General features: G+C 43.0%; 1 protein-coding gene across 3 annotated transcripts in view; it reads right to left on the bottom strand.

The window, feature by feature from the left end:
• Pla1a (phospholipase A1 member A) overlaps positions 1-10,980 on the bottom strand; it is a 32,654-nt gene extending 21,674 nt beyond the window's left edge. For 2 of the 3 annotated variants that reach the window (XM_040750818.1, XM_040750819.1), the window contains exon 1: positions 10,674-10,980. In XM_040750818.1, the coding sequence (XP_040606752.1) occupies positions 10,674-10,746 (73 nt within the window). In that variant the 5' untranslated portion in view covers positions 10,747-10,980. The remainder of the gene's footprint in view (positions 1-10,673) is intronic. The other variant, XM_005071496.4, reaches the window with a different exon arrangement.
• Positions 10,981-14,673: the final 3,693 nt, after the last annotated feature.

Here is a 14,673-nt window from a genome sequence, read left to right as displayed (position 1 = left end):
GCAATGTGCCCATTAAAGAATAATCACAATGGAAAGGGAAAAATACAAAAAACTGAATGGTGGTGAAACAAATACATGTTAAAATCTGTATGTAGTGGCTAATGCAGCACTTGCAGTGTCAGCATGACATACTGGGAGTCCATTATACCAAGGCAACTTGAGTTCCCAAGTTAGCAAGTAGAAACTCAGTGCATCAAGTGGGGAGCTGGAAACAAAACTCAGGTCTGACCAACCAGAAGCAACCTTCTGCATCTGACTAGGGGCTTTAAGCCCACTTTAACCTATCAAATAGCTTCCTCACACTGTTCATCTTTTAAAACTTCTATTTAAGGCAATCGTGGTGGTTCACATCTTTAATCCTAGCATTTGGGAGGCAGAGGCAAGCAGACCTCTCTGAGTTCAAAGCTTGCTTAGGTAAGTCAATCCTTTAAGGAAAAAAAATACTACCAGTTTCCCCAGATGTAGTAAAAGAAACAGGAAGGTCACGGCTGAAATTAAAGAAATAGAATGCATGAGCAACACGTTCAGCAACTCAGTCACTGCCGCTTCTGAGGACAAACATCTTGGACTCATTTAATTCCACACATATGGATGGTAAAAAAAATCCTGTTAGCTTTATAATCAGAATTGCATTTTCAGAATTCAACAGTCCCTACCTACCTAGTTACTACTTTGGGCCGAGCCATGGCCATTTCTCAAAATTACTGACATAGCTAGTCACTGCTTTTCCTGCCTACACTGTGGATCCATTTGGTCTAATCGTAGCACAGCTCCTCTATGCAAAAGCCTTCAATATTTCATTCTGAATAGAAACTGGTGTCCTTGGAATGGACTATGGGGCTCTCAAGGATGTTGTCTAACCTCTTGAGAGCTCTTCCCTGTAGACGGCACAGATGCCTTTGTGTTCACAGATATGCACTAAGGCAGTGGTTCTCAACTTATGTGTCATGACCCCTTTGGTGGGGTCTAATGACACTTTCACGGGGATCACCTAAGACCATCAGAAAACACAGATATTTGCATTGTGATTCATAACAGTAGCAAAATTGTAGTTATGAAGTAAAATGAAAATAATTTTATGGTTGGGGGTCACCACAACATGAGGAACTGTATTAAAGGATTACAGCATTGAGAAGGTTGAGAACCACTGCACTAAAGGAACCTGGAATGTTAGGCACACAGGATCGTTCCCTCAAGGGAAGGAATGCCAAACCTGTTTTTCTCCCAGAAGACTGGAGCAGACATGCTTTCTGGCCTGCCTGGTGACCTTTGTGTAATCTGTGTGACCAGAGGTGTTCTGGCACCAAACCCTCCTTCAGTCAATCTATTGAACGTGACTTTATGGGAAGTGTCACATGTTACACAGAGTTTCAGTAGTCACGTCTGATCTGTATTTAGCTCATTATGTCTCTCAAAGAGATTTGTTGTGCTTGGTTGTTCATGTGGGATTCAGTTAATCTTCACAAGAACCGTTTTCCCAGATTGTGCTGTGTTTAAATAAGCCTAAAATAAACCACTTGGGGTCAGACTCACTGGCTACTAAGTAGTGTTGTGCTGAACTGTTTTCTTATCTCACATGGCTTGACTCTCAGATGCCAGTGAAGGTCACAGAGATCCCTGCAACTGGCACTCAATGTGTGGAGTCAACCTAGGAGAAGGTAAGAAATTTTTTTCTTTAAATAGAAGCAGAGGATAGGTCCTCTTGCCTAAGCAGTCATGACCCTAAGTGAGAATAGCATGGGTTCTTCTCAGTCCTTGGAGGCAGAGCATTTTATACAATTATTGAGATGTCTGTTAACATCCAGGGGAGCAAAAGTATTTAAAGCAACAGATCTGTGACTTTGAACAAATGACTGTGCAATTCAGTCCTATGTTTACTGAACAAGGAGTCATCAATGTTGACAAATGGAAACATATAAAAGCTAATATTTTAAAAAAAGCCCATGAAGAGGGGAATAAAATCCCTGTCATTATTTGACTGTCCTTTATTTCTGGAATGTTCTGCTAGGCATGTGCATGGTTAATTCCCTCAGGCCCAACAAGCCTGCCTGTTAGGTGCAATTTCTTTCCTCCTCTGTACTTTCTCCCAGTTCCCTCAATCTTCTTACCCTGATCGTTTTTCTTGTGTAGAAGCCATCACTTTCTAGTCTACTCTGCACTTTTTTGTTGGACTTGCTTATTGGTTATCTCCTTGCATTAGAATAGATTTAGGGATTTTCCCCTTTGTTTTCTCTTTTTCAAGACAGGGTTTCTCTGCATAGCCCTGGCTGTCCTGGAACTCACTCCATAAAGCAAGCTGGCCTTGAACTCCCACCTGCTCTGCCTCCCAAGTGCTGAGATTAAAGGTGTGCACCACCACCACTGGCTAAAACAGATTTTCAAGCAAGGCAGGACTTTTTATCTTTTCTGTTCACTTGCTGCTTAGCCCAGCACCTGCCGCACACAATACACTCCAAGATCTGGTTCTCCAAAAAGAATAATAAACTAGATGTACTTTTGATAAGATGGAGTAATAAAAAAGGAGGAAGCCACAGGTAAACAATACCAAGAACAGAAAAGGGAAACCAACGCACACACAACTGATTTTTTTCAAAACATAAAAGAACATATTTATACCCAGCCAGAAACTGAAGCTATAGATTTTTCTAAAAATGGATACTTTCTTAGAAAAGTATAACTTACCAAAACTTAGTCAAGAAAGAAAAAAAACAAAAACAGTACTTTTAAAACTACAGTACAAAGAAATTGAAATGGCAGTTTTCAAATGAGTCATCATAAAACCCTACAAGCCAGACATACTTACAGAGGACTTTTACCATTCCTGACATCCTCAATTTCACATATTATTCCAGAGAACAAAAAAATAAAAAAAAATAAAAACAAAAGCATGGGAGGCAGGCAGAATACTAACTCATTTTGTGAGAGTAATCAAATTACCAAATCTAGATAAAATATCAGCAAATCAAAATCCATCAAGGATAACAAGAACAAACGGCACAAAAATATACTATGTTTGCTTGGCAGTGGTGAAGCATATCTTTAATCTAAGACTTGGGAGCCAGAGGCGGGCAGACTCTGTGAGTTCAAGGTCAGCCTGGTCTACAAAGTGAGTTCCAGGACAGCCAGGGCAATAACACAGAGAGACCCTCTCCGGAAAAAAACGAACAAACAAAGCAAAACAAAAAACCCAAAACCTACAAATACACACACACACACACACACACACACACACACACACACACACACACACACACCTTGGCCAACCAGGGTTCAATGCAAGAACTAAAGGGTTTCTAATAGCAACATACTTTTGTAAAATTTGTAATGTTAATGTAAAAAGAATATGCTCATCTCAACAGATGTGGCTTCACTTAAAACTGAAAACCAATCTTTTCTTGTGGGTATGGTAGCATGTGTCTGTAGTCCTGGTACTCAGGAGGCTGATGCAGGAGAATCTTCAATTCTAAACCAGTTCAAACTACACAGAGATCCCCTGTCCCCCACCCCAAAAAATATAGAAGGTCATCTATGCTACCACCTTGCTAATGAAACAAGACAGTAAAATGGAATAAATTATAGAATTTGACAAGGGAGAGAGGGGAAATGCCAGTATTTAAAGATGGTAAACTGTTGATCATGGACTGGAGAGATAGCTCTGAAGTTAAGCACATTTATTGCCTTTCCAGAGAATCTGACTTTTGGTTCCCAGCACCCAATGTGGATGATTCCCAACACCTGTACTTCCAGCTCCACAAAATCTGGTGCCCTCTCCTGGCCTCTTTGGGCACCTGAGCTCATGTGCATAAACCCCCACACCTATACGCACACGCAAATTTTTTTAATTCTTTTTTTTTCTTTTGTTTTTTCAAGACAGAGTTTCTCTGTATTGTTTTGGAGGCTGTCCTGGAACTCACTCTGTAGACCAGGCTGGCCTCGAACTCAACAGAGATCCGCCTGCCTCTGCCTCCTGAGTGCTGGGATTAAAGGCGTGCACCACCAATGCCCAGCATTTTTTTTAATTCTTAAAAACTGGCATTCTCTTAAAAGTATAAGACATGGCTCAGTGACCCATGCTTCAATGCTCCCCACCCAGTCAGCCATTTCTTAAACCAAACATCAGGGACAGATGAAAGAAAGAGACAAAGACAGTCCTGGCTGCCAGAGTCTGGCAGGCATTCTCCACCAAGTGCATTATTTATTGTTTGGGCTTTTCCATTTTTTGAGATTTGAGTATTTTTTCTTTTAGTTTGCTTGTGTGTGAATTATATTACTACATTGTCTAATGTTTAAAATATCAGTCTCTTTAGGGCTGGTCAGATGACTTAGCAGGTAAAGGCACTTGCTGCACAAGTCTGGTGATCTGAGTTCAATTTCTGAATCTAAAGTCAAAAGTAGAACAAGAGGGCCGGTTCCATGGAGTGTGCTCTGGTCTCCACACACAAAACCCCCCACACATCACAGATACAGTAACAACAATAAGAATCCAATCCCTTTATTCTTTGGACTAACCTCTATCTGGCCAAGATGTGATCTTTGTTCTTTTTTCCATTTCAATTTCCAATTAGATTTTTTCTATACACATTCTTATCATTGTACCTATTTTTATTTTGTTGCATTTTCTGTCTTCATTTTTTTATCCTTAGTATTTGCAGTTTCAATTTCCCAATTAGGTTTTTTTTCTATATCCTTTCTTGTCATTGCGCCTATTTTTATTTTGTAACATTTCTATCTTCATTTTTTTGCCCTTTGTATTAGCAGTATATTTATTTTAAAGTCTCTAGCAAGAATTTGTTTAAGTTTGTCTCATTTGAAAATGTAAAAGGCAATCATGGAAATAAAAAAGGAATCAATGTTGCATATCTAGCACAGAAGTATTAGAAACTTTTAAAATGCTATGTGTGTAGTTTGTAGGTAAAATGTGTGCTTAGCATGTGGAAAGTCTGTGCTTACCTCCTTGTGCCAACGAACACACACACACTCTCTCTCTCTTTCTCACATACACACACACTCTCTCTCTCTCACACACAACACACACACACACACACACACACACACGTGCGCACTTAAGGCTGTACCTCAGTGGGGAATGCTTCCTGGAATATGTGAAACCCTGGGTTCAACATGTAACACCATCATAAAATGAACACAAAGCTAAAGGAAGAGGCTCTAATCCTTACCTAGTTATGGTTCTTTAAAGGAAGGAGATGGCACCCAGTGATCGCACACGGTTTAGGAGGCAAAAGCAGGAGGATCAAAGCAAGTTGAAGGCTAACCTGGTCTACACACATAGCAAGTTCAAGGCTAGCCTGGTTTACATACATAGCAACTTCCATGCCAACCAGAGCTCATAATGAGACCCTGCCTCAAAACACAAAATAAAAAATCTCAGTAAGGCAATGAGAGAAAAAATATTTATAAAGGTAATTATTAGAACTAAAAAAGTTTGGTTTCTCAAATCAAAAATTCTCAGAGTGATGTGCACGAATCAAAGAAATCTACAATAGGCATCAATTTGGCAATAACTAAATAATGCAATAATCCAGAATATTAGTGAGAAAAGAAATGAGGTTTGACATATTGCAGGTGGGGCTATAACATGAATCAGCTACTTTGGTGAATAACTTGATGGTAAAGACAGAGGCACTGAATTGGGACTTGGTGGTTCCATTTTCAGAAATCAGGTCTTAAACATTTGGCATTGCAGCAATGTATATGATAGAAAAAGAAGTCTGGAGATGATCCAGTTGTACTTCAGTGGAGAGAAATGAAGAAATCCTGTGTTTGTTGTCATTTAATGTAATGTAATATAAAATCAAAAAGGAGCTGAAATAATAAAAGAAGTTCACATTTTTTTCATTTGTTTTGGTGGTTAGAAAGTTGGTAAAAGACTGTCATGTTTTTAAATGAATATTCTTATATCCTTCTTATTTTATAATTTTCTTACATTCACATTTAAAAGAGCAAAAAGTAAACAGAAAGAAGCGTCAGAAAAATCAGAAAGGTTAAATACTTGTGTCTGTGTGGTTGGTTGGCTATAGGCAGTATTTTCCCAACTACTTAATTGTCATTTTATAAAATTTTATGTATTCTCTAACTTTCTGTCCTGAGTCTCTATCCCTTTTTTAAAAGATTCATTTGCTTTTATTTTATGTGTATGTGGGAGTACTTACATGTATTTCTTACACACATGTCTGGAGCCCAACGAATCTAAAAAAAGGTTGTTAGATACCCTGGAACTGGTGCTATAGGCAGTTGTGAGCCACCATGTAGGTGCTGAGAACTCAAACCTGGTCCCTTGCCACAGCAGCAAGTACTTGTACCCCTGAGCCATTCCTCCAGATCCTCCTATTACCTAAAAAGTTAATGACTCAAAACAGTGCAAAGGGGGTGCTGGAGGTGGTATATGATCTATCAATATAGAAAATCCATGTGTATCCCTCAAAAATAAAATTAAAAATCGTAAACCTTTCTCTCCATACACCCTCTCCCCAGAGGTAACTTCTGTATACATTTTGTTATCATTTTTCTACCTTCAGAGAAAAACTAAATATGAGCAGGAATAGATTGCATATATTTATGTATTCGTTTGGTATTGGCTTTGTGATGGAAAATACCTAGAATTTAACCAAAGGGGGGAAAATCTAGTCTTCAAACTTAAAAGCACTAGGCCTCAGAGAATATGTCAAGCAACTCAGAACACAAGACTCTTCAGGGAAAAGAGAAGTGGTTGATGAGAGGAAAGTAAAAGCCATTCCAGGATTGTCTTCTGTAAAAAGAAATGGACAGTGGTAAGGAATGTTCCAGGTAATTGAGCCAAATTCCCTGTGAATGGAGAACTGGATCTCTAAGTTCTCTGGTTCTGGGCTAGTTTTTCTATGGGATAATTAACTCCGACAGTGCTGTCAGGCTTTGGGGGCCAAAATTTCCCTTTTAAGCAGACCCGGGAGTTCCCGGCACACCAAGGGCTTTATGAAGGCAGAGTGAACCATCCAACCATCCAGCCAGAGACAGTGTCAGCCTCTCAATCAGAGGGATGGGGATGTGTTTATACCCAGGTCCATTCTCTGTCCACAGGATTCCTCCAAGGCTATGTGATAGTATTGTGCTGGTCACCTTCACTCTTGAGAAAACAGAGTTCTAAGCCTTGTCAAAGGGAACTTGGAAAACTCACAGATGACAGATTTGACAGGTAACGAGGATGACTCCTTGGCTTGGGGGAGGACACAGTATCTCTTTCATCCTCATGTTCACACAGAGCTTCTTGGTCAGGCACACAGAGTAAAAGCTACTGCCAAGCGTGTTCCAATCACCCTCTTTTGCATAGTTCACCCCCTTCATTCCCCTCGACTTTGGTTAGTGGAGTGTCTCTGGTCAGAAATGTGCTTCATGGCTATTCCAGTCATTTCCCCTAAAGTCCCCTGAGCTTCTCCCTAGCCAAAATAAGGAGTTGCACTCAGTTCCAATTGGTAGACGCATTCCATCCAAAGCTCACCACCAGCTAGTTCTCAGGGTTAGTGGATCTCAAGAAGGCTCTGGGAACCTTGCTGTTTGTCCAGCTACGCCAGGAGGAAATGATGTGAAAAGGAAGGCATACTTTGCCCTCGTTGAGATCACACTCTGGTGGGAAATGGCCAAGTCAGCAGTCACGTGACGCTGCATTAATGTGGACCCAGAATAAAGACTGGCAGTGAGAGAATGGGAGCCTGATGCTGAAAGACACTTGCCCAAGAGAAGACGAGAGCTAGGCAGATTAGGGGGGACTGGAGTACAGGTCAAGGAAAGGACAGCCGATGGAGGTCCAGGGCCTCAGCCGTGGGAATCAAGGACTTGGATGAGGCTGGACAAACTAGGGCAGCATGTGGAGTGAGGGTTTGAGAGCTGACAAAACCAAAAACAGAAATCTTATATCGTCATCCTGGATGCCCTCCCTACACACAAAAGCATCCTGTCTGTTTAGATGATAGGAAAGGGCCATTTTCCCAAGACCACCAAATCTTGCTTTTGGGTTAAGGTGAATAAATAATTAATTTGACCTGGATTAAACCAAGGATCTCACACATGCTAGGCGAGAGCTCTACCATGAGCCATATCCACAGGAAGGATTTCACACACATAAATATATATTTTACATAAATAAGAATATTTTACACACAAAAATGTTTGTTACAGGATCACACTATATCTTTAGATCTATGTTTTTATAATTAGAACAGAATTTCATACCCTATTACATTTTACATCTTAAAAATCAGGGCTTTTGTTTTATTTGGTTGTCTTCATTTTGTGACATACCAGCTGGCAAGGGATTTGTAAGCAATGGAAAGGGAGATGTAGACTTAAATATTGGCTGTCCAAGTGTGGAGCTTGCAGGAGACTCCCGTGTTCCAAGTGGTGGGCTCCCTTTATCACATTGCTCTGATGATTCTGCAGAATTGGAGAAGATTCCCACCATAGCTAAATGGAAGGTGGGCTCCTGCCAGGCAAGCAAAAGATGAAATCACCTGGCTGTTGAGGGGTGAGTATCATAAGCCATACTGACTGCTTCTCGTTAGCTGCCTCTGCCCCAGCTCAACGCTGATAGGCCCTGAGTTTTCTGGTACCCTAACCAAGCCTCTAACTTCCCCAGAGAACACAGCTGTGCTCTTAACTGGTCTGTGGGTCACTTTGTCAGCAGTAACTAATGTGGGACCCTTTTGGGGGTGGAGGGTGAAGTGCTCTTTCAGGGCTAGGATCATTTAGCCAGCCCACATAAATGTCAGGAAATGGAAATGAGGCCCACACCCAGCTGCTTCCTCCTAAGCAACTGAAACTCCAGGCTGGGATTCATGGATAAGATACCAGCCACAGCTGCTCTAAAAAAACCCTCAAATGTGTTTCTGGAAAAGTGAAAATAAGCATGAAACCTAATGGGAAGCTGGATCATGAGGCCTGTGGCTAGGGAATGAGCTGCTGAGAGAACACCAGGAATGCTAAATGATTCAGGTTAGGGTGACTTCAGAAAACTCTCAGGGACCATGATGGCTCAGTGCTGAAGGTTGCTTGTCACCCAGCCTGATGACTTGCACCAGATCTGTGGCATCCACATGGTTGGGGAAGAGAACCAAGGTCCACTGATGTCCAAGTTGTCCTCTGACTTCCACATGATCACTGTGATGTACAGCACACATGTGTGCACACACATACACATACACAATTAATTCATGTAACTAATAAAAACATTTAAAGAAAGAAAACACCTGAGGCCATGACCTGGGTAGCCATGACGAATTGTTCAGGTGCCCAGCCAAGACAGCAAGGTGGGTGACAGAGGGATCGATCACCTTGGTCAACAGGCATGTTGGTACCTCTCTCTTCCTTTCCTTTGCCTGGACCTCTGTGTCTCCTTTAATCCCCTTTTCCTCTCCTCTTCTTCCTGTGGGTGGCCTTAAAACAACTATGCTCTTTTTCCTTTTCTATTTCCGCCTAGCCACCAACCCACTGGATCTTTAAAAACACGAAACATTAATCCAATTAACACTGCTATTGCCGACAGCAGTAACTTAATTAAGGTGGAAAGGAAGAGAAGTAGCCGGGAAATCGAAAGCCTTGTCTGCAGACTCAGGGCCCGCTCCCTCTGTTCATTGCCTTGCTGTTCAGTGGGTAGCAATGCGGTACCACTCACTGAGCATGCCCTGTATACAGAGCTCTGGGCTAAGTATATGCAAGAGACTGGAGCCCCAAACCCTCCCCTTGTAGGAAAAAACAAATGAGGGAGAAAAACCCAAGCAGCACCTTAAAAATGCACCCAGGCTGCAAGGAGAGACTAGAGTTGGACTTGGAGCAGGGAAGGGGTGCTAAGCAGGGCAGCGGATGACTGTGAGGGATCAAGGGGGTGGGAAAGACCCCTTGCAAGAGCTGAAGGCTAGAAACAAACAGCCCCAAAGTCTGGGCAACTTCAGGTGCAAGTTTAGAAGCTGAGGCATGAGAAACCTCGTAAGGGAGGACAGAAAAGCAGTCTGTTGTTGGGAGGTGGAGGGAGGGGACCCTTCTGAGAGTATTGCTCCTCTGTGTGTGTGTGTGTGTGTGTGTGTGTGTGTGTGTGTGTGTGTGCATGAGTGAGTACATGTGTGCATGAGTGTGCATGAGTGAGTGTGTGTGTGTGTGTTTACTATATTAAAGACATGATGCAGATGGCATCTGAAGGAAGTTACTTCACCAGGCACCTGTGGTCAGCAGGGACTACCTGTCATGATCTCACCAACAAACATGACTGACCTGAGCTGGGTTGGTAGGATTCGAACATCTAACAACCTCAATGACAAAATTGTTCTTAAAGTTTTCCAAGGTTCATTTGGCAAGTTTACATCTTGAAACAGTGGCTATTTGTAAGATGAAAATACGTATTTGAGAGTAAACCAAAGCTTACAATCACCTTAGCTTGTACAAGGTGAAAAGAGCTCTAATTCGGGTTTTAGAAACATGAGTCAGGAGATCAGGGGAAGTTCAGTTTTGGTAACCTGAGAAGGCACTGATCTTACCACCATTCCCATTATGATAGTAGGGTTTTTTCCCCCTTCTTTTAAAATCACCCCTGGAGAGATAAAGGACTTTTAGGGGACCTTCCAAGGTCAGTGCTGTACAAGACAGCAGTTTAAGAAATAAGATTCCACCCAAGGCCCCATACCTTGTCTTACCTGAGCTTCCAAAGCTGAGCCAGAAAAGCAGTCCCCACCACCAGAAGCATCTCTGCCAGAGACCAGGAGGCATTGCTGGGCTGGAGTCTTGGAGCCAGTCTGAGGGAGAGTCCTAACTATCACAGAGTCCAGCCTCCCACCCAACATGCAACACCCACTTGGGACTTAGTAATCAGGCTCCATGGCCAATAAAATAAATAAATAGATAACTAGACAACTCTTTCTAATTGTCTAACCTCTAGAGTTTTCAGTTTCTTCTTCTCAATGAAAATGGACACCCTTCCCATACTTTTTTTTAAAACCAGGGGCATTGAAACACACTGTTCTTCCTCTCTGTGCCAAACAAGATCAGGAAATGACACTCCACGCCTCTCCCATTTCCCATTATGAAATGTCAGTGATGACCAGGGCAGCCTTTCATCTCCCCGTGGTTACAAAACTCTCACTGTAATGGAATTTCTGTGGACATGTTTGACCCTGGGAAGACTGGACAGTTGGAAGCTGGAAACCTCTTTCACTTTTAGATCCCCAAGGCCTCAGCCTGCGTTCAGCCAACAACACAAGTACATGCACATCTAACAACACACACGTGCATATCTAACAACACAAATACATGTACTTCTAGCAACACACATACATGCACATCTAACAACACATGCACATCTAACAACACATGCACATGTACTTCTAGCAACACATGCACATCTAACAACACACGTGCATGTACTTCTAACAACACATGTACATGCACATCTAACAACACATGCACATGCACATCAAACAACACATGCACATCTAACAACACACGTGCATGTACTTCTAACAACACATGTACATGCACATCTAACAACACACATACATGCACATCTAACAACACAAGTACATGCACATCTAACAACACACATACATGCACATCTAAGGACACATGCACATCTAAGGACACACGCACATGCACATGTAACGACACATGTACATGTGCATCTACCAGACAGGGTGAAAGGAAAGAAAATGCAAAATGCGGCTGTACCGAGTGCTGCCTTCCACAGGGTTAGAGTTAGAATGTAAAGTCCAACCTCTGAAAAGACATCCTGCTGCCCGAGTTCACAGGTAAAGAAGCCACAGCAGGAAAGGAGGGTGACATGGGGACTCTGTTGGTGGAAGTGCCAGGAAATCTGTCCAATTGTGGGGCACCCTTGCTTCAAGGGGTAGTGGAGACCACAGGGAGTGATTTCTTTGCAGACTAGGGCAGGGCAGGGCAGGGCTCATGACAGGCCAGCACTCCTGCAATGGAAGTACACCGTCACAAGGCAGAGGAGCAAACAGTTTACATAAGGAGATAGGAAACAGAAAGTAAGTGGTTAGAATGGGCCAGGGGGATAGTGAGAACAGGCGCTCGGCCTCAAGCCTGACCTGAGTTAGACTCCTGGAACCTATATCCTGCAGTCTGTCTTCTGACTCCCATGTATACACACGCCTGTGAAAGTGACTCCCATGTACACACACACCTGTGAAAGTGACTCCCATGTACACACACACCTGTGAAGGTGACTCCCATGTACACACACACCTGTGAAGGTGACTCCCACGTACACACACACCTGTGAAAGTGACTCCCATGTACACACACCTGTGAAAGTGACTCCCATGCACACACACACCTGTGAAAGTGACTCCCATGCACACACACATCTGTGAAAGAGACTCCCATGTACACACACACCTGTGAAAGAGACCTGACAACAGGCAAGATTCGTCCTTCCTGAACTGTAGCTCTATGAGGTGAGTGCTATTGACAAGTGTGCTTTACAGCCCTGTCAGGGAGCGTTGAGAAACGTGTATAGAGTGATGCAGAGCAGGGTTTTAGAGCAAGGCAGGTGGGGCCCAGAACACAGGCTCTGCCCTGGAAACATCTCTGGGGCAGCCTAGTCAATTGGTGAGTACCTGGTTCAGTGAGAGACCCTGTCTTAATAGATAGAGCTAGTGGAAATCAGAAGATGTGGACTTCTGCTACACATACGCACACAATAAATAAATAAATAAATAAACAAATAAATAAAAGTTTAAATTTGCAATGTATGGAAATGTAGGGTGAAGAATGAGTCTCTACCCATGGTTGTCCCCTACTTCCAGTTCCCAATGCGCATAGAAGACCACATGGTCCCCATTTTCTTATAAGTCGTCTGGAGAATTCAGTCTCAACTCCCATCCCTGCCTTTTAGAACAATTCAGTTCTAACTTATTACATACACCATGCGTGTGTGTGTGTGTGTGCGCGTGCGCGCGTGCGCGCATAAATGTGTATGTAGTGTGCAATGACACAGCACATGTATGTTATCAGAGGATCCCTTGAATGAGTCAATTCTCTGCATCCACCTTGTGAGACCCAAGGATCAAACTCATGTCATCGGACTTGACGACAAGTGCCTATACCCACTAAGCCATCTCTCTAGGCCCACAGACCTTTCAAGCATCACTTTTCAAGCTCACGAATATATCTTAGAGCCTCCTCATTCTTGTTTTCAGGGTGCTTAGACCACATCATAAAATTCTGGGGCCCAACCCCAAAGGCACCCATCCTACAACACCCAGGAGCCTAATTCCCTCCCCCACCCAAGTTCCTCTCCAGATTGAGCTGAGGGTATGACACTGGAGTCTCCACTCCTGATACCCTGTATGTCCTACATGTGAGCATGTGTACAGATGCACACACTCACACTTCAGAACAAGGCACAGTAAGTGAGACAGCCAGAGACAGTTGAGGCATCTCCAACTGACCCAGTTCGCCTTTCTTGCTGGTGGTTCTCAAGAGCAATTGCAGGCCACGCAGGGAACACAGCATCTGGAAAAGCAGACAACTGGCCAGATGAATCTGGGCCCCGGTCCAGCCTTTCCGCCTCCTCTTTCCCAGAAGCAGGAGATCTGCAGTGTTTTAGCCCACGGAATCATGTGTCTCTTGTGTATACAACCCAAGGCTGGCTGCTCTCTGAGTCCCTGAGCTGTTGTGCAAGTGGGACACATATTGAGGACAACATTCCTGAGTCTTGGGGAACTGGATGAAAATGCATCCTGGGTTTGTGGTTTCCCTGCTCTGTGGGTAGTAAGTCTGCTTCCTATAACTCCAGAAGAGAAAGGGAGTCCTGTCTTGGTCTAAGGCAAGTTAGTAACAGGGATAGTGAGGCCACAGAGAAACTGCTCCACACAATCTACAGTCTTATAGAGAAAGAGGGCACCGTATGCCCTTTGTACCCTCTTCTGGTTGGTTTTTTTTTTTTTTTTTTTTTTAGCCAGGACAGTGTTAACAAGTGAACCCTAGCCCTGCTTATATTAGACAAAAGCTGTAAAATTGAACCACATCCCCAGTCACAATTTTCATTTTTAAAGCAATATTCCTGCTTTCCCAGAACAAACAGATGGAGACCTGAGCTACATTTGTCCAGACAAAAGGTCACAGGGGAGGGGTGGGGTTTCTCAGAATAGAAAGACGCTGAGCCCACAAATGACTCCAAGGCTCCAGCTGTGCAGAGAACTATTTGTAGCTTTGAAATGAAACTTCGGTGCTAAAATGCTTCTATGGCTAATGCTTGTTCTCAAGCTGAAAATCGTGAGTCTTGCAGGCTTGTCTTTGGGGCTGCAGTACTGCAAGGCAGAACCAAGAGACACTTCAGGAAACAAAGACTTGTGGGTCCCTTAGATAGAATGAAAGCGTTTCCCATGTGGTGGATGAAACTGGTTTGAAGTGGTACTTTCAGGGATCTCCCTGTATTTCCCATTTCATCGCATTCTGGCAGAAAGAAGACACAAGATGCATTAGAGATGTCACTAACATTTAGAGAGCATTGCTTCACATTGCTACTCTTCTTTGGAGTGCTTGTCATATGCCAGATATTTGTTCTTACAAACATACAATCCACAAGGCAGGTGATGCTACTGTCTCACTCTGCATATGTGGAAATCAAGGCAGAATCGGGTTAAATAACTTTCCCAAGACCACACCAAGTAG

The sequence above is a fragment of the Mesocricetus auratus genome, unplaced genomic scaffold (assembly GCF_017639785.1).
Source record: "Mesocricetus auratus isolate SY011 unplaced genomic scaffold, BCM_Maur_2.0 Super-Scaffold_100008, whole genome shotgun sequence".
Lineage (NCBI taxonomy): Eukaryota > Metazoa > Chordata > Mammalia > Rodentia > Cricetidae > Mesocricetus > Mesocricetus auratus.
Note: the sequence above shows the minus strand (reverse complement) of the source record. Positions and strands in the feature narration are given on the sequence as shown.